General features: G+C 47.5%; 1 protein-coding gene across 4 annotated transcripts in view; it reads left to right on the forward strand.

The window, feature by feature from the left end:
- Window positions 1–23,328, forward strand: part of LOC139273207 (uncharacterized) — a 234,970-nt gene that overhangs the window by 65,493 nt on the left and 146,149 nt on the right. For all 4 annotated transcript variants that reach the window (XM_070889796.1, XM_070889799.1, XM_070889798.1 and 1 more), the window contains exons 7-8: window positions 16,128–16,208; window positions 18,397–18,511. In XM_070889796.1, the coding sequence (XP_070745897.1) occupies window positions 16,128–16,208; window positions 18,397–18,511 (196 nt within the window). The remainder of the gene's footprint in view (window positions 1–16,127; window positions 16,209–18,396; window positions 18,512–23,328) is intronic.

Below are 23,328 nucleotides of genomic sequence, written 5' to 3' on the forward strand. Positions count from 1 at the left end.
CTGCACGGACCGAGTGTGCGCACACATCACAGTGTGGGCTGGCCCGTGCTGCCCCTGAGCCCTCGCCTCTTCTGGGCTCTGAACTCACACCTATCCTGGGCCCCGATCACATCCCTCTATGAACTCTTGCTGCTCCTTCGCCCGACCTTGCCACTCCTGCTGTACCTGCCCGCACTGCAGTCAGCCATTGCCCTCCTGCAGCTATACACAGTGCTCCCTGAAGTGGCATGCCGCCGCACGCTGTCCCTCTAATGGCCCCGGCCTGCTGATGGTCTTGCAGGCCGGGACCGCGCTGATTTCTGTGCTGTTTCAATGCTCTCTTGGCTCCCATCTTCCACCCTCCATTAACTTCAGCTCATCCAAAACTCTGCCACCCATATCATAACTTGCACCAGGTCCCATTGTGCTCGCTGATCTACATTGGTTCCTGGTCCAGCAATACCTCAAATTTTAAATTCTCTTCTTGATGTTCAAATCCTTCTCCCTATCTTTGTAACCTCCTGCAACCTACAACGCTCCGAGAATTCCTAGAATTCTGGCCTCTTGTACATCCCCGACTTATTTCGCTCCATGCCTTCAGCTGCCTAGACACTAAGCTCTGGAATTCCCTTCCTAAATACCTCCGCCTCTCCACCTCTCTTCTATATAACACTATTTAAAACTTACCTTTTTGACCAAGTTTTTAGTCACCCGTCCGAATATCTTCTTATGTGACTTGCTGTCAAATTTTGTTTGATAACACTCCTGTGAAGTGTTTTCGGATGTCATACTACGTTAAAGGCTCTATATAAATGCAAGTTGTTGTTGTGATGAGCTCAGGGATCAATACTTGGCCCTCTTTTATTCTGAGTATATGTGTGTATAATATAGATGATATGCAATTTGGCATAAGAAGAATATGAACATTTGCTTATGACACAAAAGAAGGGAAATAGTGAGAAAGCCTATAAAGGATTTCAGGACACAGATTACTAGGATGGGCAGATGCAACTTCATGCAGAGATGTTGTACATTTTGAGAGGAAAAATAATGGGAGTACACATTCAATGTGTTAAGTATGAATAAAGAGTCTAACTGGTTACTGTGAGCTCAAAGTAAAGTGTGACCTTAGTCTTTTATTGCAGGTCTCCAGAGTGCCACTGCAGCCTGTGAGGCCTCCTTAAGTACCTGTGCTCCCAAAGGATTATGGGATCCCTTGAGACTCCAGGGGATGAGCTCTCTGGTGGCTGTACAAAGTATATACAAGTTTACATGTATAACACTTCCCTCCACCCCCCCGCCCACAAAGTCAACAGTGTAACTATTTATAAGGTGAGACTGTGGTGCCCTTACACCTTACTATAGAATCACACGAGGCATGTACTGCAGACAAAGTCACTACGTGACCTGAACCTTTATTCCCAGGACCAAGAAGTGCTGACCCTGCGTGGGACCTCCCTTTATATACCTGAATGACCAGGTGAGGAGTGTCTCCCATAAGTTCACCCCCTGTGGTCAAGGTGTGCATTACTCGGATGTATACAGTGTACAGTGTTGTTACATAAAGGTTACAATTATGTGAAGGTTACAAACATGACATCACCTCCCCCCAATGTCTTTGGGTCAAAGATTGAGTCTTTCAGGCGGTCGACGCTCTCTCGTGGAGCGCCGCAGTTGGGGCTCTGGTGGTTGGGCCTTGGCATGCGTCTCTGTCGCCTGAGGTGATTCTGGCCTGTCCGGGCTGGCCGCAGGGACTGTGCATGCTGGCGAATGTCCTTGTTGCTCGTTCACTGGCAGTGGTGTGGGTGACATCTCATGATCTTCCTCAGGTTCCTCAGTGTCCATGCTGAACCTTTTCTTTACTTGGTCCGGATGTTTGCGGCATATCTGCCTATTGTTAAGTCTGACCACTATTCACCTCTTTGCCAATTACAATATCCTCAAGCCACTTGGGTCCCAAAGCATGATTGAGAACGAATACAGGGGTCATCGATTTCTATGCATCTCCCCACTGAGTTGCAATCATGGCACTCAATTTGGAACTGGCGCTTGCCCTCAACAATGTCTGGATGAATGAGGGACAGCCGTGTTTTAAGCATGCGTTTCATGAGTAGTTCTGCGGGTGGGCCTCCCGTGAGCGAATGCGGCCAGGACCTATAGGCCAGCAGGAGGCGCTATAGGCGGTACTGAAGGGAGGGTCCTTGAATCCGGAGCATGCCCTGTTTTATGATTTGAACCGCACGTTCCACCTGGCCATTGGAAGCCGGCTTGAATGGTGCTGTCCTGACGTGTTTGATACCATTACCCGACATAAACTCCTGGAATTCATAGCTAGTGAAACACGGGCCGTTGTCGCTAACCAGGATGTCCGGCAAGCCGTGGGTCGGGAAGACCGTACGCAGACTCCACGGTGGTGGATGTCGTGCACGAATTCAATATGATGCACTCGATCCATTTCGAGTATGCATCGACAACAATCAGGAACATTTTCCCTATGAACGGCCCCGCGTAGTCTACGTGAATACGTGACCATGGCCTGGTGGGCCAGAGCCACAGGCTGAGCGGGGCCTCCTTGGGGGCATTTCCCAGCTGAGCACACGTCGTGCACCTGCGGACCCATTGTTCCAGGTCTGAGTCAATTCCCGGCCACCATACATGTGACCGGGCAATGGCCTTCATTAGCACGATGTCTGGGTGCTCGCTGTGGAGTTCCCTGGTGAATGCTTCCCTTCCTTTCTAGGGCATGACTATCCGGCTGCCCCATAGCAGGCAGTTGGATTGGATGGAGAGCTCGTCCATCCGTCTGTGAAACGGCCTGATCTTCTCGGATCACGCTCCGTGTGCGGGCGCCCAATCCCCGCTCAGGACACATTTCTTTATCAGGGATAGGAGGGAATCTCTGTTGGTCCAGATTTTGATCTGGCGGGCTGTGATGGGGGAGCCTGCGGTGTCGAAAGCCTCAACGGCCATGACCATCTCCGCGCTTTGCTCCGACGCCCCCTCGGTGGTCGCCAGTGGGAGCCTGCTGAGCGCATCAGCGCAATTTTCGGTGCCTGGCCAGTGCCGTGTGTTGTCGTCATACGCAGCCAGCGTGAGGGCCCACTGCTGTATGCGAGCTGATGCATTGGCATTGACAGCCTTGCTGTAAGACAACAGGGATGTTAACGGTTTGTGGTCCGTTTCTAACTCGAACCTTCTGCCGAAAAGGTACTGGTGCATCTTTTTCACCCCGTAGACACATGCGAGTGCTTCCTTTTCAACCATCCTATATCCTCGTTCTGCCTGGGAGTGCGACCTGGAGGCATAAGCCACAGGTTGGAGTTGGCCCTCATCATTACTCTGCTGCAACACGCACCCAACCCCATAGGATGATGCATGACACGTTAAAACCAGTTTCTTACAGGGGTTGTACAAGGTCAACAGCTTGTTAGAACAAAGCAGATTCCGCGCCCGATTGAAAGCCCGTTCTTGACAGTCCCGCCAAAACCATTCACAACCCTTACGCAGGAGCACGTGCAGCGGCTCCAACAATGTGCTTAAGTTCGGCAGAAAGTTCCCGAAGTAGTTCAATAGTCCCAGAAATGAACGCAACTCCGATGTGTTGCCGGGCCTGGGCGCACGACGGATCGCCTCCGTTTTGGATTCGGTAGGCCGGATCCCATCTGCGGCAACCCTTCTGCCCAAAAACTCGACCTCTGGGGCCAAAAACACACACTTGGACTTCTTTAGTCGCAAGCCTACCCGGTCCAGTCGGCGTAGCACCTCCTCCAGGTTGTGGAGGTGTTCCTTGGTGTCTCGACCCGTGATTATGATGTCATCTTGGAATACGATTGTTCCAGGGATGGATTTAAGCAAGCTTTCCATGTTCCTCTGGCAGATAGCGGCCGCTGAACGAATGCCAAACGGACACCCGTTGTAAACGAATAGCCCCTTGTGCGTAGTGATGGTGGTCAGAAGCTTGGATTCTTCAGCCAGTTCCTGAGTCATGTAGGCTGAAGCGAGGTCCAACTTGGTGAACAGCTTGCCACCTGCCAGCGTGGCAAAAAGATCCTCCGCTCTCAGAAGCGGGTAGTGGTCCTGTAGTGACACTCGGTTGATGGTGGTCTTGTAGTCGCCACAAATCCTGATCGAGCCATCCGCTTTAAGGACAGGAACGATGGGGCTTGCCCAGTCACTGAATTCAACAGGCGAAATTATGCCCTCTCTTAGCAGCCTGTCCAACTCGCTCTCAATTCTCTCACACATCACATACGGCACGGCTCTGGCTTTGTGGTGCACCTGGTCTGGTGTCCGGGGTGATGCGTATCACTACTTTGGTGCCCTTAAAAGTCCCGACACCTGGTTGAAAAAGTGGCTCGAATTTCTGTAGGACCTGTGAGCATGAACTTCGCTCCACAGATGAAATGGCGTGCACATCCCCCCCATTTCCAGTTCATCTCGGCTACCCAGCTCCTCCCCAAGAGCACGGGACCATTCCCCGGGACAATCCAGAGTGGCAGCCGGTTCTCCGATCCATTGTGTGTGACCACCATGATCTTTCTGGTGTACATCCGTAACTGCATGTCAATGTGTTCCAGTTTGGGCCTGTTAGCTTTGAGTGGCCATATTTTTCAAATTGTTGGGCACTCATAAGTGACTGGCTGGCTCCTGTGTCCAGCTCCATGCGTACCGGGATGCCATTTAATAGAACTTTCATCATTATAGGTGGCGTTTTGGTATACGAGCTGTGGATGTCTGCCACATGAACCTGCTGGACTTCAGCGTCCATAGCTTTGCCCCAAACATCACCCTGCCTTGCAGACCCCTCATCTAGTTCCTCTGCCTCGTAAACTAGCCTCTCTATGGGCTTTCTGCACAATCTGGCCAGATGTCCACTGAAGTTACAGTTTCTGCAGATAAATTGCTGAAACCTACAGGTTTTCGTAGCATGTCTGCCACCGGGCCTCCAGCATGAGCTGAGATTGTTGTGAACAAAGGAACTATTAACAGGCATTCCTCTCTGATTGTCTCTTTGATTACTCCTGAGCGCTCTGTTGCTGAGTGTCAATGGTTTCATCACGGTACGCATTGTCCCTTGTGATGGCGTGAATTGCCGATCCCCCTGCCATTGTCTCTGTTGCTGGCCCACCCTAGAGTCTGTTGCTGCCTGGGCGGTGTCGAATTGCCCTTGCCTGCCTGCGGGGTTCTGATTCTCGTTTACAATGTTAACTCCGTGGTCCATCGCCACGTTGGAACCAAGGCTGCACGCGTAAATTATCTTGGTCTCCTCTTCACCTGCCATGAAGGTCTGAGCTATCAACATTGCCCTTTCCAAAGACAAGTCCTTGGTCTCAATAAGCTTCCTGAAAATACCAGCATGACCAATGCCCTCAGTGAAGAAATCCCTGAACATCTCTCCCCTGCAAGCGTCTGTGAACTTACAGAGGCTGGCCAAACGCCGAAGGTCCGCAACGAAGTCCGATATACTTTGTCCCTCCCGACGCCGGTGTGTGTAGAACTGGTGCCGGGCCATGTGTATACTGCCCGCCGGTTTGAGGTGCTCACCGATCAGAGTGCTGAGCTCTTCAAAAGACTTGTCCGCCGGCTTCTCGGGTGCGAGCAGGTCTTTCATCAGCGCATACGTCTTCGATCCACAACTGGTCAGTAGATGCGCCCTCCGCTTGCCAGCCGCTTCCTCTCCCAGCCAGTCCCTGCTGGAGCCTCTCAACAAAATCGTCCCAGTCCTCACCAACACAGTACCGTTCATCTGTGCTACTGGTGGCCATCCTCGTGGGTCGTTGATTCCCGTTTCTCGTCGCCAAATGTGGTGTCCTTACACCTTACTATAGAATCACATGAGGCATGTACTGCAGACAAAGTCACTACGTGACCTGAACCTTTATTCCCAGGACCAAGAAGAGCTGACCCTCCGTGGGACCTCCCTTTATATACCTGGATGACCAGGTGAGGAGTGTCTCCCACAAGTTCACCACCTGTGGTCAAGGTGTGCATTACTCAGGTGTATACAGTGTACAGTGTTGTTACATAAAGGTTACAGTTATGTGAAGGTTACAAACATGGCAGAGACGATCTGGGGCCCTTCTTTGCCTAGTTGATAGTCTCGGTGCAGATGCTGGTATTGGTGAACTGTTTGTTGGGCCCTCGCTGGGCTGCTGTGCAGCTAGCCTTGCTGGGCTGCCTGGTGTGGTGAGTTCTGCTCGGCTGTTGCGGATGATGGGTTCTGTTTCGTGGCCAACCGCGGTGTCGGTTGCCACTGGTGTGTATGTTAGGGGGTTAAAGAAGATAGAGTCCAAAGTGGGTTGCTCAGGATAGTCCGTGAATCTGAGTTTGATTTGGTCCAAATGTTTCTGGTGAATGAGTCCATTTGAAAGTTTGACCCGAAACACCATGCTCTCCTCTTTGGCCACAACAGTGTCAGGAAGCCACTTGGAACCTTGTCCATAATTCAATACAAATACAGGATCATTGATTTCAATTTCGCGTGACACATTTGCGCTATTATGGTATGTACTTTGTTGAAGCCGCATGCTCTCTACCTGTTCATGTAGATCAGGGTGAACTAACGAGAGCCTTGTCTTAAGTGCCCTTTTCGTGAGCAGTTCAGCAGGTGGAATCCCAGTGAGCGAGTGGGGTTTCATGCGGTAACTGAGCAGGACTCGGGATAGGGGAGTCTGCAGTCAGCCTTCAGTTACCCTCTTCAAGCCCTGCTTGATAGTCTCACTGCTCTCTCTGCCTGACCATTGGATGCTGGTTTGAACAGGGCAGATGTGACATGTTTAATCCTGTTGCGGGTCATGAATTCTTTGAACTCGGCACTGGTAAAACATGGCCCGTTGTCGCTCACAAGGACATCGGGTAGGCTGTGCGTGGCAAACATGGCCCGCAGGCTTTCGGTGGTGGCAGCGGACGTGCTTGCCGACATTATTTCACATTCGATCCATTTGGAGTACGCATCTACAACCACAATGAACATTTTACCCAAAAACGGACCTGCATAGTCAACATGGACCCTAGACCACAGTTTGGAGGGCCAAGACCATAAGCTTAGTGGCGCCTCCCTGGGTGCATTACTCAACTGTGAGCATGTGTTACATCTGTGCACGCAGGACTCTTAGTCCGCATCGATACTGGGCCACCACAAGTGGGATCTGGCTATCGCTTTCATCATTACGATGCCTGGGTGGGTTCTGAGGAGGTCACTGATGAAAGTGTCTCTGCCTTTCTTGGGAACCACTACCCGATTTCCCCACAGAAGGCACTCTGCCTGTATAGATATTTCACCTTTGCGCCGCTGGAACGGCTTTATCTCTTCCTGTATTTCCACTGGGATACTGGACCAGCTCCTGTGAAGCATGCAGTTTGTAACTAGGGACAATAAGGGGTTCTGGCTCGTCCAGGTTCTAATCTGTCGGGCTGTGATGGGTGATTGCTCACTCTCAAATGCTTCCATAACCATGACTAAATCTGCAGGCTGCGCCATTTCCACCCCCGTGGTGGGCAATGGCAGCCTACTGAGAGCATCGGCATAGTATTCTGTGCCTGGCCTGTGGCGGATGGCATAGTTGTATGCGGACAACGTGAGCGCCCATCTCTAGATGCGGGCCGATGCATTAGTATTTATTCCCTTACTCTCAGAAAACAAGGATATCAGTGGCTTATGGTGAGTTTCCAATTCAAATTTTAGCCCAAACAGATATTGAGGCATTTACTTTACCCCTTAGACACACGCTAACGCTTCTTTTTCAATCATGCTGTAGGCTCTCTCAGCCTGAGAGAGACTCCTGGATGCATAAGCAACCGGTTGCAATTTCCCAAAATCATTAGCTTGTTGCAATACACACCCGATGCCATACGACGACGCATCACATGCTAGTACCAAATGCTTACATGGATCATATAACACAAGCAACTTGTTTGAGCATAACAATTTTCTAGCTTTTACAAAGGCATTTTCTTGGTTTTTGCTCCATACCCATTCGTCTCCTTTATGCAATAAGGCGTGCAGTGGTTCTAACAGTGTGCTGAGACCCGGTAATAAGTTACCAAAATAGTTCAGGAGTCCTAGAAACGACTGCAGCTCCATCACGTTCTGTGGCCTCAGTGCGTTCTCGATTGCCCCCGTCTTCGAATTGGTGGGCCTGATGCTGTCCGCCACGATTTTTCTCCCCAGGAACTCCACTTCAGGCGCCAGGAAAATGCACTTCGAGCGTTTTAACCTGAGCCCCACATGGTTGAGTCAACTAAGAACCTGCTCCAGGTTCTGCAGATGCTCACTTGTGTCCCGACCTGTAACCAAGATGTCGTCCTGGAAGACCTCTGTGCGCGGGACCGACTTCAGTAAGCTTTCCATGTTTCTCTGGAATATCGCCGCCACTGATCGAGTTCCAAACGGGATTCTGTTATAAATGAAGAGACCTTTGTGCGTGTTGATGCAGGTGAGGGCCTTCGATGATTCCTCCAGCTCCTGCATCATGTAGGCCGAGGTCATGTCCAGCTTCGTGAACGTCTTTCCTCCCGCCAGCGTAGCAAAAAGGTCATCGGCCTTGGGTAGTGGGTATTGGTCCTGTAGGGAGAAACGATTGATAGTTACTTTGTAATCACCACAGATTCTGACGGTGCCTTCTCCCTTGAGGACAAGAACTGGCCCACTTGTTGAATTTGATCGGCGAAATGATGCCCTCTCTTTGCAGCCGGTCTAGTTCGATCTCTACCCTTTCTCTCATCATCTCCGGTACTGCTCTCGCCTTGTGATGGATGGGTCGCACCCCCGGAATTAGGTGGATCTGCACTTTTGCTCCTTGGAACTTCCCGATGCCTGGTTCGAACAACGAAGGGAACTTGTTTAAGACCTGGGCACACGAAGTGTCATCAGCAGATGAGAGCGCTCGGATATCGTCTCAGTTCCAGCGTATCTTTCCCAGCCAGCTTCGGCCGAGCAGCGTGGGACCATCACCCGGTACCACCCAGAGTGGTAGCTTGTGCACCGCTCCATTGTAGGAGACTTTTATAGTAGCACCGCCGATTACGGGAATCAGTTCCTTTGTGTAAGTTTTCAGTTTTGTGCGAATTGGAGTCAAGACTGGCCTTGAGGCCTTGCTGCACCACAATTTATTGAAAGTCTTTTTGCTCATAATGGACTAACTCACGCCTTTGTCCAGCTCCATTGACACTGGGAGTCCATTTAGTTCAACCTTCAGCATTATCGGGGGACACTTTGTGGTGTATGTGTGCACCCCATATACCTCTGCCTCTTCGGTCTGAGGCTCTGGTTCATCGTGATCCGCCGCAGATCTGTCCTCCTCTGCAACATGCTGGTTTGCAGGATTAACAGGATTTGCAGCTCGCTTGCACATACATTGGAGGTGTCCCATTGTTCCACAACCCTTGCAAACGTACCCTTTGAAGCGGCATGAATGGAAACGATGATCACCCCTGTAGCGCCAACAAGGGTTAATGGCCTTGCATTCATCACCCTTGATGGTGGACTCTGAGACATCTGCGGATGTGCAGCTGCAGGCATGTGAGGCCTGCCCTGTACGTTGCGATTTGAAAACAACATCACTTTGTTCATAGTCCTTGCTGTCATGTATTCAACTGTCATTGTAATCCATGTATAAACTGACCTAAGTTGTACACCGTGAGAACACTAACCACTAGGTGGTGAACTTGTGGGAGACACTCCTAACCTGGACTTTCAGGTATAAAAGCGGAAGCTCCACCCACCTTCTTCACTTCAGTGCTGGAATAAAGGTTACTGGTCACAGAGTTACCTTCTCTCAAGTTTGGGCCTCGCGTGCATTTGTACTGTACAGTAAGGACATATCATTGGTGACGAGAAACTGGGATTTAAACCATGCAAGCATGGCCACTAGCAGCACAGACAAGAGGTACTGTGTTGGTGATGATTGGGACGATTTTATTGAGAGACTACAGCAAAGTTTCATCACTAAGGAATGGCTGGGACAGGATTCGGCCGACAAACGCAGGGCTCATCTCCTGACGGTTTGTGGATCCAGGATGTACTCCTTGATGAAGGACCTTCTAGCGCCAGAGAAGCCGGCGGACAAGACTTTTGAAGAGCTCAGTAAGTTGATCGGGGAACACTTTAAACCAGCAAGCAGCATGCACATGGCGAGACACCGGTTTTACATGCACCGGCGGCGAGAAGGGCAAAGCGTTCCAGACTTCGTGGCAGACCTCCAGCGACTGGCGAGCCTATGTAAGCTCCTAGATGCATGCAGAGCGGAGATGCTGCGAGACTTTTTTATTGAGGGCATCGGGCACGCTGGGGTTTTCAGGAAACTGATTGAGACCAAAGACTTGACCCTGGAAACGGCGGCTTTGGTGGCCCAGACATTCATCTCAGGGGAGGAAGAGACCAGAATGATGTTTGACAAAAATCTTGGTTTAAATGCAGCAAATGGACAGGGAGTCAACATTGTTAATGCGGCACACAGTTCTCCAGGCAGACAAGGGCAATTGGACATGCCCAAGCATGTAGTCAAACCCAAAGGGGAAATTCAACAGAGACAATGGCTAGCTGAATGGCGATTCATGCCATTGTAAGGGACAATGCGGCCAGTAATGGGGCCATCAACACCTGTCAATGGTGCGTTTAAGGACAGTTATAGAGACAGTCAGACACGATCAACTGGTAATGGACCTTTTATTTCCAAAACCGCTCATGTTGGAGTTGTGGAGGCAAACACCCAGCCAGAGCTTGCAGATATCAGCAATATAACTGCAGAAACTGCAATGTCAGCGGTCACTTGGCGCGTATGTGCAGGAAGCCTGCAGCCAGGTTGATGTACGAGGAGGACGGGCCCGATGTAAGCCCTACGAGGCCAAATGGACACTGGGGGAAATCGCTGGAAGCTGAAGTTCAGCGAGTTCATGTGGAGCACATATACAGTTCATACACCAGGACGTCACCGATAATGATGAAAGTGCTCTTCAATGGCATCCCAGCATCAATAGAGCTAGACACTGGGGCCAGCCAGTCCCTGATGAGTATCAAACAATTCGACAAGTTGTGGGCGTCCAAGGCCAGGAAGCCAAAATTATTGCCGATTGACGCACAGCTACGGACATATACAAAAGAGATCATTCTGGTGCTAGGCAGCGCCACGGTAGTCGTGACTCACAAAGATTCAGAGAACAGGTTGCCACTCTGGATTGTCCCGGGGGACGGCCCCGCACTACTGGGGAGGAGCTGGCTTGCTGTCATGAACTGGAAATGGGGCGATGTCAATGCAATTTCTTCTGTGGAGCGAATATCATGCCCACAGGTCCTGGACAAATTTGACTCACTATTTCAACCCGGCATTGGCACTTTCATGAGGACCAAGGTAGTGATTCACATAAACCCGGACGCCAGGCCAATACACCACAAGGCCAGAGCGGTGCCGTACGTGATGCGGGAAAAGATAGAAGGCGAATTGGACCGCCTGCTGAGGGAAGGCATCATCTTGCCAGTCGAATTCAGTGACTGGGCGAGCCCGATTGTGCTCAAGGCGGATGGGTCGGTCAAGATATGTGGTGATTACAAGGCCACCATCAATCGGGTATCACTCCAAGACCAGTACCCGCTACCGAGAGCGGAGGATCTCTTTGCGACGCTATCCGGTGGCAAACGTTTTTCAAAATTGGACCTGACCTCAGCTTACACGACCCAGGAGCTGGCGAGTGAGTTGAAGAAGCTGACCACCATCACGACACACAAGGGGTTGTTTGAGTACAACAGATGTCCGTTCAGGATTCGCTCGGCCGCCGCGATCTTTCAACAAAATATGGAAAGCCTCCTCAAATCGATTCCAAGGACGGTGGTTTTTCAAGACTACATCCTCATCACGGGTTGCGATACTGAAGAACACCTCCATGACCTGGAGGAGGTGCTACGCAGACTGAAAAAGGCGAAGTGCATCTTCCTAGCTCCAGAGGTAGAATTCCTGGGGATGAGGGTAGCAGCGGACGGGATCAGACCTACGGTGTCCAAAACAGAGGCGATCCAGAGAGCACCCAGACCCCGTAACACGACGGAGCTGTGTTCGTTCCTGGGGCTCCTGAACTATTTTGATAACTTTCTTCCCAAATTGAGCACGCTGCTAGAGCCGCTACACGTACTCCTACGCAAAGGTCGCGAATGGGTCTGGGGAGACAGCCAGGAAAGGGCTTTTGATCGAGCATGCAATTTGTTATGCTCCAACAATCTGTTAACGCTATATGACCCATGTAAGAAACTTGTTTTAACATTCGATGCGTCGTCCTATGGGGTCGGGTGTGTGTTGCAGCATGTTAATGCCAAGGGTCAGTTACAGCCGGTAGCTTATGCCTCCAGAAGTCTGTCCCAGGCAGAAAGGGGCTACGGGATGGTAGAAAAGGAAGCGCTTGCATTTGTATATGCAGTAAAAAAAAATGCACCAGTACCTGTTTGGCAGGAAATTTGAGCTGGAGACAGATCACAAACCCCTTACGTCCCTTTTGGCCGACAGCAAGACCATAAATGCAAATGCATCGGCCCACATACAGAGGTGGGCACTCACGTTAGCCGCCTATGACTATAAAATTCGGCACAGACCGGGCACTGAAAACTGCGCTGATGCACTCAGCAGGCTCGCACTAGCCACCACCGAGGGGGCAACCAAGCATGCTGCTGAGATGGTCATGGCTGTTGAAGCTTTCGAAAGCGAAGGCTCACCCGTGACAGCCCGTCAGATCAAAGTCTGGACTAATAGAGATCCGCTACTGTCTTTAGTCAAGAAATGTGTCCTGAATGGGGACTGGGCAGCCACGTACGGGGCATGCCCTGAGGAATTTAAACCATTTCACGGGCGCAAGGATGAACTCTCGATTCAGGCCGATTACCTACTATGGGGGAACCGAGTAGTCATGCCCCAGATGAGCAGAGAGGCGTTCATCCGAGAAGTCCACAAGGAGCACCCGGGCATTGTCATGATGAAGGTAATTGCCAGGTCACACGTTTGGTGGCCAGGGATAGATGCAGACCTGGAACTTTGTGTTCGCAGGTGCAACACGTGTGCCCAGCTGGGCAATACGCCCAGGGAAGCCCCCCTTAGCCCCTGGTCCTGGCCTGCCAAGCCATGATCACGCATCCATGTGGACTACGCAGGTCCCTTCATGGGAAAAATGTTTTTGGTTGTAGTAGACTCCTACTCCAAATGGATCGAGCGTGACATTCTCAATTGAAGCACATCCTCTGCCACAGTAGAAAGTCTACGGGCAATGTTCGCTGCCCATGGTCTACCGGACTTCTTGGTCAGCGACAATGGCCCGTGCTTTACAAGCATTGAGTTCCAGGACTTCATGGCAGGAAATGGTATCAACCATGTCAGAACTGCACCGTTCAAGCCGGCCTCAAACGGCCAGGCGGAACAAGCAATGCAGATAATCAAACAGGGGATGCTCAGAATCCAAGGGGGTTCCCTACAAAACGCCTCCTGCTGGCCAATAGATCCCGACCACACTCGCTCACAGGGGTTCCACCCGCAGAGCTGCTAATGAAAAGGATGCTCAAAACCAGGTTATCCCTTATACACCCCAACATGAAAGAAATTATTGAGAGCAGGTGCCGGTCACAATGTGACTACCATGACGGGAATGCGAGAGTGCGATATATTGATGTCAATGACCCTGTCTTTGTCCTCAACTACGCTGCAGGGCCCAAATGGCTCGCGGGCACTGTGATTGCCAAAGAGGGGAATAGGATTATGGTAGTTAAACTTACCAATGGACAAATCTGCCGCAAACACATGGATCAGACAAAAAGGAGGTTCAGCAACCCCATAGAAGAAGCAGAGGAAGAACACGATGTAGAGTTCACTCCACCACAGGTGACCGAACACCGGAACCAAGTGGAGGAGAGCCCAGTCACTGTGGGTAGTCCGGACAGCACCGCAAACAGCAGACACTCAGGCCAGCGCCCAACAACCGGAGCCCCAACTCCCTCTACAAGGGAGCGTAAACCACCAGAGAGACTCAACCTGTGATCCCAATAAGACTTTGGGGGGGGAGGTGATGTCATGTATTCAACCAGCATTGTAATCCATGTATAAACTGACCTAAGTTGTACACTGTGAGAACAATGACCACTAGATGGTGAACTTGTGGAGACAGGTATAAAAGGGGAAGCTCCACCCACCTTCTTCACTTCAGTGCTGGAATAAAGGTTACTGGTGCCAGAGTGACCTTCTCTCAAGTATGGGCCTCATGTGCATTTGTACTGTATAGTAAGGACATATCACTTGCAGCAGCACCGGTGTGCTGAGAGACTTGCCTAGCAATGTCACTGGTGGCAATGAATGCTTGGGCTATCGCTATGGCCTTACTCAAAAGTTTGCGAAGTATCATTTCATGGCCAATGCCAAGCATGAAAAAATCTCTGAGCATGTGCTCCAAATGTTCTTCAAATTCGCAATGTCCTGCAAGGCATCTTAGCTCGGCGACATAACTCACCCCTTCCTGGCCTTCAGACCTTTCATAGGTATAGAACCGGTACCTCGCCATCAGAACACCTTCCTTCGGGTTCAGATGCTCCCGGACCAGTGTGCACAAATCATCGTACGATTTCTCTGTGGGTCTCATTGGAGCAAGCAGGTTTTTCATGAGGGCATATGTTGGTGCCCTGCAGATGGTGAAGAGAATTGCCCTTCGTTTGGCAGTGTTCGCTTCTCCCTCCAGCTCGTTGACCACGAAGCATTGGTCGAGTCGCTCCACGAATGTTTCCCAATCATCTCCCTCCGAGAATTTCTCCAGGATGCCCACTGTTCTCTGCATCGTTGGGTTCATTTGTATCTCGTCACCAGTTGTTATGTATGAATAAAGAGTCTGACTGGATACTGTGAGCTCAAAGTAAAGTGTGACCTTAATCTTTTATTGCAGGTCTCCAGAGTGCCACTCCAGCCTGTGAGGCCTCCTTAAGTACCTGTGCTCCCAAGGGATTATGGGATCCCTTGGGACTCCAGGGGATGAGCCCTCTGGTGGCTGTACAAAGTATATATAAGTTTCCATATATAACACAAAGGAAAGACATTTAAGGAACAGGGAGATTTGGGGGATTCAAATAGTTCCTTGAAAGTGTAATTGCAACTAGATAAAATCATTAAAAAAGGCCACTAGCAGTTTGAGATTTTATAAACAGGGCATAATGCAGTAGGAAAGAGGTAATGATTTCTACAAGGCAATGGTGTGCAGTCTTGAGTGCCCCATTACAGAAAGAACATTAAAGTCATATAAAGCAGTATAGATTCATTATGATGCCAGAGATAAGAAAGTCATGTTTTGAGGAGAGACTTGAGATACTGGGACTATTTCTACTGGAGCAGAGAAGGCGAAGAGAAAATGTAATTGAGATTTTTTAAATTATGAAGGGTTTTGATAAAATGAATCAGGAAAGACAATCTTATGGTTGGGGAGTTAGTCACAAAATTATGACTAAGAGTAAGGTGTGAGATTAGGAGAATTCTTGTAATGCAAAGAGTTGTTAAAGCATACCTTTTGCCACAAGAAGTAGTTGAGGCAGAGCCCATTGCATCTTTTAAAGGTAGAGTAGATAAATATTTAGAACAGAGGAAGATATAGCACAATGGAGACAGAGCAGAGCAGTGGGTTTAGTTTTGGATTGATCTAGCAAAGAGCTGGCGCAGACACATGGGTCAAATACCATGGTTCTGTGCTGTTAATGACTTGAAGACAGGAGATGATTAGATGATAGGTGCAAAATATATTGATTACTTTGAATGGGAATATTTTTATAGATGTACTGTAAATTAAAGTGAGGTCAACTGGAAGAAGCTTTTCATACAACATCAATGAGTTGCATTTATATCATGTAGTATGATATCATAACATTTTTACTCAACATATGTCAGACACATTAAAATCTTGTCAAGCTCAGTTTATATAGAGTATATGCCTGATCTTTTTTACATTTTAGAGATATGTCTCTGGAAAATACATGGACATAATCTGTTATGCAAACACATAATTGTAAATAAAATAAAAGTGTTTATGTTATGCAATTCAATTCGCACAAAAATTTTAACTCGGGACTTTGTCCTAGTTATCAATTCCCTCTAGACTTTCAAATCCTTTTATAATCTTTTATAACCTTTATCTTTGATTTGCTTTAGGACGTCACAGGGACTTCATGGTATCAATCAGAGTTTGGCCTCACAAATAAACCAAAAGCTCAACTCAAACATATTATAGAGGTAAAAAGCAAATGCACTTTTCTTGCAATATTTTGAAATACTTTAGAATTAATTATATTAAAAAAGTGTCGCAAACCAAACTTCTGTGAATAACTGTTACAAAATTGCTAATAATAGCAGTCAAATACTTAATATATTTGGATGATTTCTCCCTGTCAGACTTAGTGTTATGGTAAGATTTTAATTCCTCAATTGAATGTATATTTGTTGAGAATTATGAAATATTTCTTTAAATGTTCATTATTGCTTATTTACCATCATGCCTTTTAATCTCATTTCCCAATGTACCTGAGTCAATTCGTCCCTCATACATATGTAATTGGCTTTATTTAAATTCAAGGATACGCTTATTTGCACTGCAAAATGCTCTGATTGGCTCTCCATAATCACATTAGCTGATTGCTGATTTGTCCCCTTGGAGGATAAGACACACTCAGCAGTTTCTCTGGTATGTGTAATTAGAACCATCCAGCCCAAGTTCTCAGTGACTTTGCAAAGTGTAATTCAAGCCATTCTGATTGCCATTTCCAGACAGGATAGAGCACTGTCATCCTTGCCCAAGATCCTGACACTCCCAGCCCAAGTTCATGCCCCCCCCCAGCCGAAGTTTCTGCCCTATCCCAGCCCAAGTTCATGTCCCCCCCAGCCGAGGTTCCTGCCCCATCCTAGCCCAAGTTCCCGCCCCATCTCAGCCCAAGTTCCTGATCCCCCCAGCCCAAATACTGACCTTACCCCTCCCCCCACCCCCACCCCCCCGCCAGCAACCGCCGCTGCACCATAGTTGGGGCATTGAGGTCAAAGATCAGCCATGATCTTAATGAATGACAGAGCAGGCTCAAAGGGCCAAATGGCCTACTCCTGCTCCTATTTCTTATGTTCTTATGACATTCTTTAATGGCCTTGCTATGCTATAATTAGCCAAGAAATTACAACCGTAACAATGTAAATTTGATGTAAATATGTTGCCATGATATTGCGCTCTACTTTAGTTGCACCACTGCTAGCTTCTCAAGCTGATGTTGCGGCAGTGAAATAATATTGTGCTGTGGGGATGGTGCAGGAAGGTGGAGTTGAGATAGAAGATCAGGCATGATCTTATTGAATGGTGGAGCAGGCTTGAAGGGCCGAATGGCCTACTGTTCTTGTTATTTTTCTTGTGTTCTTGAGTCTAACAGCTGCAGCTGGCACAGTGTTGCAATTGCATATACCCATCTAGTAGTGTGAGTCCAATTGGTAAACTTGTACCAGAAGGAATATATTTAACCTGTTAGCTGCCTCCTACATGGGGCTGAACATTGAAAGCATGCAGCTCATTTAACCTGTCTGGCACAAGTGAGATAACATTATTTAATACGCTTGCTCACACCAACCCACTTAGTAGAACAATCAGCAATGAAACCTGTACAGCAAAGAACTGAATCCTTTGATCACTTTGATGCAACCATATTATTGGGGCTCTGAACACATTTAAAATCCTTTATCAGAAAGTGAGCTTTGTTATGTTTATACCCCTCAACTTATCTTGTTGCTTTATTTTTTATTATTCTTTTGGCAAATATTATACTCCCTTGAGATGAGGATGAAAGTGCTGGGTAATGGGATGCAGTTCCACCTCTGTTACCGGGTGGCAGCACTGAGCACTTAGTTGCAGAGTAAACCATTCAACTCTGCTCTGCAATGTACCAGTCACTTAGAAGTTCGAACAGCCCAAGCTGTTAGTTCTTGATGTGGTCTCCAGGCATAATTGACGGGGTAATTACCCAATCATCTCAATTCTGGCTGGGAGTAGCGGTGTCACTATATAAGAACATAAGAAATAGGAGCAAGAGTAGACCATTTGGCCCCTTGAGCCTGCTCCGCCATTCAATAATATCATGGCTGATCTGATCTTGGGCTCAGCTCCACTTTCCTGCCCACTCCCCATAACTCTTCACTCCCTTATCTCTCAAAAATCTGTCTATCTCCACCTTAAATATATTCAATGACCCAGCCTCCACAGCTCTCTGAAGCAGAGAATTCCATAGATTTAAAATCCTCTGAGAGAAGAAATTGCTGTGGTTCAATGAGCATTTGTCTTTTAATATTTCTAAAGAACTGAAGTGAATGTTCAGTGGAAATTTGTATAAGTGCACAGTATTTACAAGCCCACCATAATTTTTGTATCTGTTTTTCCTGTGCTGTGTAATAGGTGCGTACATGGGAGAAGGAGCTTCACGAATATTTAGATGAGGGCAGCGTTGAGAAACACCACAGCAATGCTACAAAAGAACTTAACACTTACAGAGAATTGGTTTCCCAATCAGGCATGTTTTATGACAGTGGGTTTTATTTTTCATGTACTTTATTTCCCTTTTGAAGGAATAATTAAATACCTGGAACAATTTGTCAAAGTAAGATTTTCTTTTCCCTAGAATAAATCATTTAAGTAAATAGTATTGAATGTTACGTACTACTGCTATTTTCCAGTGCCATCTTTTTAAAATGTAGATGGAATAATGGAATTCTGGCTGCAGTGCGATCCAATTTCCCATGGAGATTGTGGGACCTGTACCGATATGCTATGCTGACTGTTAATGTTGTACCATTGTTTAAAAAGGGAGAAAAGGATAGACCGAGTAATTACAGGCCAGTCAGCCTAACCTCAGCAGTGGGAAAGTTATTGGAAAAAGTCCTGAGGGACAGGATAAATCTTCATTTGGAAAGACATGGATTCATCAACGACAGTCAGTATGGGATTTGTTAATGGAAGGTTGTGTCTGACTAACTTGATTGAATTTTTTGAGGAGAAAACCAGGAGGATCAATGAGGGCAGTGTGTATGATGTAGTGGCAAGTTGGATTCAAAATTTGTTCAGAGGCAAAGGCAGGAAGCAAAGGGTAATGGTTGATGGGTGTTTTTGTGACTGGAAGACTGTATCCAGTGGGGTTCCGCAGGGCTCAGTGCTGAGTCCCTTGCTTTTTGTGGTATCTATCAATGAGTTGGACTTGAATGTTGAGGGTATGATTAAGAAGTTTGCAGATGACACTAAAATAGGCTGTGTGGTTGATAATGAAGAAGAAAGCTGCGGACTGCAGGAAGATATCAATGTACTGGTCAGGTGGGCAGAACAGTGGAAAATGGAATTCAATCCAGATAAGTGTGAGGTAATGCATGTGTGGAGGTCTAACAAGGCAAGAGAATACACATTAAATGGTACAACACTGACAAGTGTAAAGGAACAAACGGACCTTGGTGTGTAGGTCCAGAGATCCCTGAAGGTAGCAGGCCAGGTAGATAAGGTGGTTCAGAAGACATATGGAATACTTGCCTTTATTAGTCGAGGCATGGAATACAAGAGCAAAGGTGGTTATGCTTGAACTGTATAAAACACTGGTTAGGCCTCAGCTAGAGTACTGTGTGCAGTTCTGGTCACCACATTACAGGAAAGATGTGATTGCACTGAAAAGGGTGCAGAGGAGATTTACAAAAATGTTGCCTAGACTGGAGAATTTTGGCTTTGAGGAAAGATTGGAGATGATGGGTCTGTTTTCTTTAGAACAGAGGAGGCTGAGGGGAGACCTGATTGAGGTGTATAAAATTATGAGGGGCCTGGATAGAGTGGATAGAAAGGACCTAGTTCCCTTGGCAGAGGGGTCCACAACCAGGGACATAGATTTAAAGTAATTGGGGGGAGGTTTACAGGGGATGTGAGGGGACATTTCTTCACCCAGAGAGTGGTGGAGGTCTGGAACTCACTGCCTGAAAGGGTGGTAGAGGCAGAAACCCTCATCACATTTAAAAAGTACTTGGATGTGCACTTGAAGTGCAGGGCTACTTGAAGTGTAGCCTTAACCTACAGGGCTACGGACCAAGAACTGAAAAGTGGGATTAGGCTGGATAGCCTCTTGTCGGCTGGCACGGACACGAGGGGCTGAAATGGCCTCCTTCCATGCTGTAATTTTCTAAGATTCTATGACTACAAGACCAAATTAATTAAGCAGCTAGGTTGGGGGATAGCATCCTAACCATTTTCCAATCCACTTAATCAAAAGTGAATAACACCTTTAATAAAAATAAGAGGCCTGTAAATATTTGCTTTCGAATGAATACTTTAAAATGTTTTATTTGTTTTATCAATGTGAGCAACATGGGCAAGGCAGTATTTATTGGCCATCCCTGATTTCCCTGATGACATTAGGAATCAACCACTAGGGGTGCGCCTGGAGTTATCTGTAGGCCAGATCAGGTAGGGACGGCAGGTTCCCTTTCCTGAAGGACATTAGTGAACCAGTTGGATTCTTAACAACAATTCAGGAGCTTTCACGGTTGTTTTCCCAGTGCCATTCCAAAATTAACAGATTCATTTAATTCAGTTTCACAACAAGACATGAAGGGATTTGAGCTCACACGGGTAGATCTTGACTGCGCAATATTGTAACATGAATCGGCAACCCGTTTTACATCTCTCCCGATTTTTATTTCCACACTTTCACGCATTTTAAGATCAAGTCAAGATTGCCCTCATTAGCTAAAGGGAAGAGAAATTGGTTCTAGTTGCATCCATTTTCTGGCAGAAAACGGGCAAAAATCTTGGGGAATAATGTCCCATGCCCAATCTGCAGCTATTGGTAAAGGATGCCTGGCATCCCTACTGCACTACTGTGGATGCCTGCTGGCTTGTGCTCATAGCCGCCCCTCCCACCCCCCACACCCCAACCTCTACCTGAGGGTTGCTGGCACATCAAATTCTACTGGGTCTCACTCTCTTCTGCCAGAACTGCCAATGACTCTAGTTGGAGCATTTTCAAGCTGCTATCATCACCTCTTTCTCAAAAAGCAGTCCCTTAGCCTTTCTGTCCTTCCAAACTACTGCCCCACCTCCAACCTCCCTTACCACTCCAAACTCCTTGAATATGTCGCCTCCCAAATCCATGGCCATCTTTCTCGCAACTCCCTCCATTCAGGTTTCCAACCCCTGCCACAGCACCAGAACTGCCCTAACCAAAGTCGCAAGTCCAATCTTCTATGGCTGTAACTGTGGTTCATGAACCCTCATCCTCCATCTTGATGTCTCTGTAGCCTTTGACATGGTCCATCACACCATCCTCCTCCAACATCTATCCTTCATTATCCAGTTCAGTGGTAATGCCCTCATTTGTTTCCAAGCTTATCTATCCAATCATAACAACAGCTGCTCCAGCAATGGCTTGTCTTTCCCCCATCCCCGGCACCGCTACCTCTACAATGATTCATTCTTGGCCAGCTCCTGTATATATGTCAGCCCTTGGTGACATCATCCACAGACATGGGGTCAGCTCTAATTGTATGTCGACAAGATCCAGCTCTATCTCTGCACCACTTCCTTTAACCACTCAACAACCTTTGTGCTGTCAGACTACTTGTCCAACATCCATTCTTGGATGAGTAGCAGTTTCCTCAAAGTAAATATTGGGAAGACTGAAGCCATTGTCTTCGGCCCCCATCACAAATTCTATACCCTTACCATCGATTCCATCCCCCTCCCCAGCCACAGTGTCAGCTGTACCAGACTGTTCACAACCTCGGCATCCTTGTTGATTCTGAGCCAAGCATGTGACCCCCATATCCTCTCCATCAAAAAGACTGCCTACTTATACCTCCATCATTTTGCCCACATTTGTTCCTATTTCAGCCCATCTTCTGCTGAAACCTTCATTTATGCCTCTGTCACCTCCAGACTTAACTATTTTAATCCTCTCCTTGCTAGCTTCCAACCTTCCACCCTCAAAATTCTGCTGCCTATATCCTATCCCTCAGCAAGTCTCTCATCATCCCTGTCCTCGCTGACCTACATTGGCTTCCCCAATGCTTCAAATTTAAAATTCTCATCCTCATGTTTACCCATCAAAACCTCATTCCTTCCTATCTTTAATCTCCTCTGTTGTTACAACCCTTCACCCACCCCTCCCCATCTTGAACTCTCCATTCTATGGCCTTTTGTGCATCCCTCTCCTTTCACCACATCATTGATAGCCCACCCTTTATCCACTGGAATTCCCTCCTTAAACCCCTACAGTTCCTCACCTCACTCTCCTTCTTTAACACCCTCTTTAAAATTCACCTCTTTGAAAAAGCTTTTGTTCATCAATCCTAATACATTCTTCTTTGGCTTGGCATCCATTTTTTGACTATTTGATTAAGTCTCTGTGAAGCTCTTTGCGAATTTTTCCTAAGTTAGAAGCATATATGAATGCAAGTTGTTGTTGTTGTTGCATGAAGACCTTCAGTCATGGTCATCTGCTTGCATTGCTCTCTCTTTCTCTGGCTGTGAAGATGGCAACCACACTCACAGGCACTAAGTAATTTCACCACATGGGAATCTCTAATATCAGCCAGGCTGCAGCATGGTCATGTGACTGTTGAACTGTATAGAAGAGCTGGAGAATCCATCACATTTGACATTACAGCACAAGAGCAGTGATGTAGGACCATCCCATTTTACAGGGTTGCTGACTTTCCCAAGTTCCAGGGTGCAATACATGGCATGAACATTGCTTTGCAAGCTCCCACAGAAAACCCTTCAACTCTCTCAATTGGAATTTGCATACTGTGTGCCACACCAAGCAAAGGATACTGCACGTCAATGTCCAAAGTTGTCGCAATGCATTCATGCTTTGAAATTCATCCCTCCCTTTCTTCAGGAAATAAAATTATTTCAACAGATGGCATGTTGGTTGCAAAGCCTAACCCCTGCTCCTGTGGATATTGACCTCACTAAGATTGGCTTGAATTGCAGAAGAGAAGCATTACAATTCTTTGTTACTAGAATGGTACCAGGGATGAGGGACTTCAGTTTTGTGGAGAGACTGGAGAAGTTGGGGTTGTTCTCTTCAGAGCAGAGAAGATTAAGATAGATTTGATCGAGGTGGTCAAAATCTCAGTGGTTTTGATAAAGTAAATAAGGAGAAACTGTTTCCAGTGGCCGGAGCTTTGCGAAGCAGAGGGCACAGATTTAAGGTGATTGGCAAAAGAACCAAATGCAACATGAGGAGACATTATTTTACACAGCAAGTTGTTGTGATCTGGAATGCACTGCCTGAAAGGGTGGAGGAAACAGATTCAAGAGTAACATTCAAAAGGGAATTGGATAAATACTTGAAGG

The sequence above is a fragment of the Pristiophorus japonicus genome, chromosome 9, assembly GCF_044704955.1.
Source record: "Pristiophorus japonicus isolate sPriJap1 chromosome 9, sPriJap1.hap1, whole genome shotgun sequence".
In the NCBI taxonomy this organism is placed as follows: domain Eukaryota; kingdom Metazoa; phylum Chordata; class Chondrichthyes; family Pristiophoridae; genus Pristiophorus; species Pristiophorus japonicus.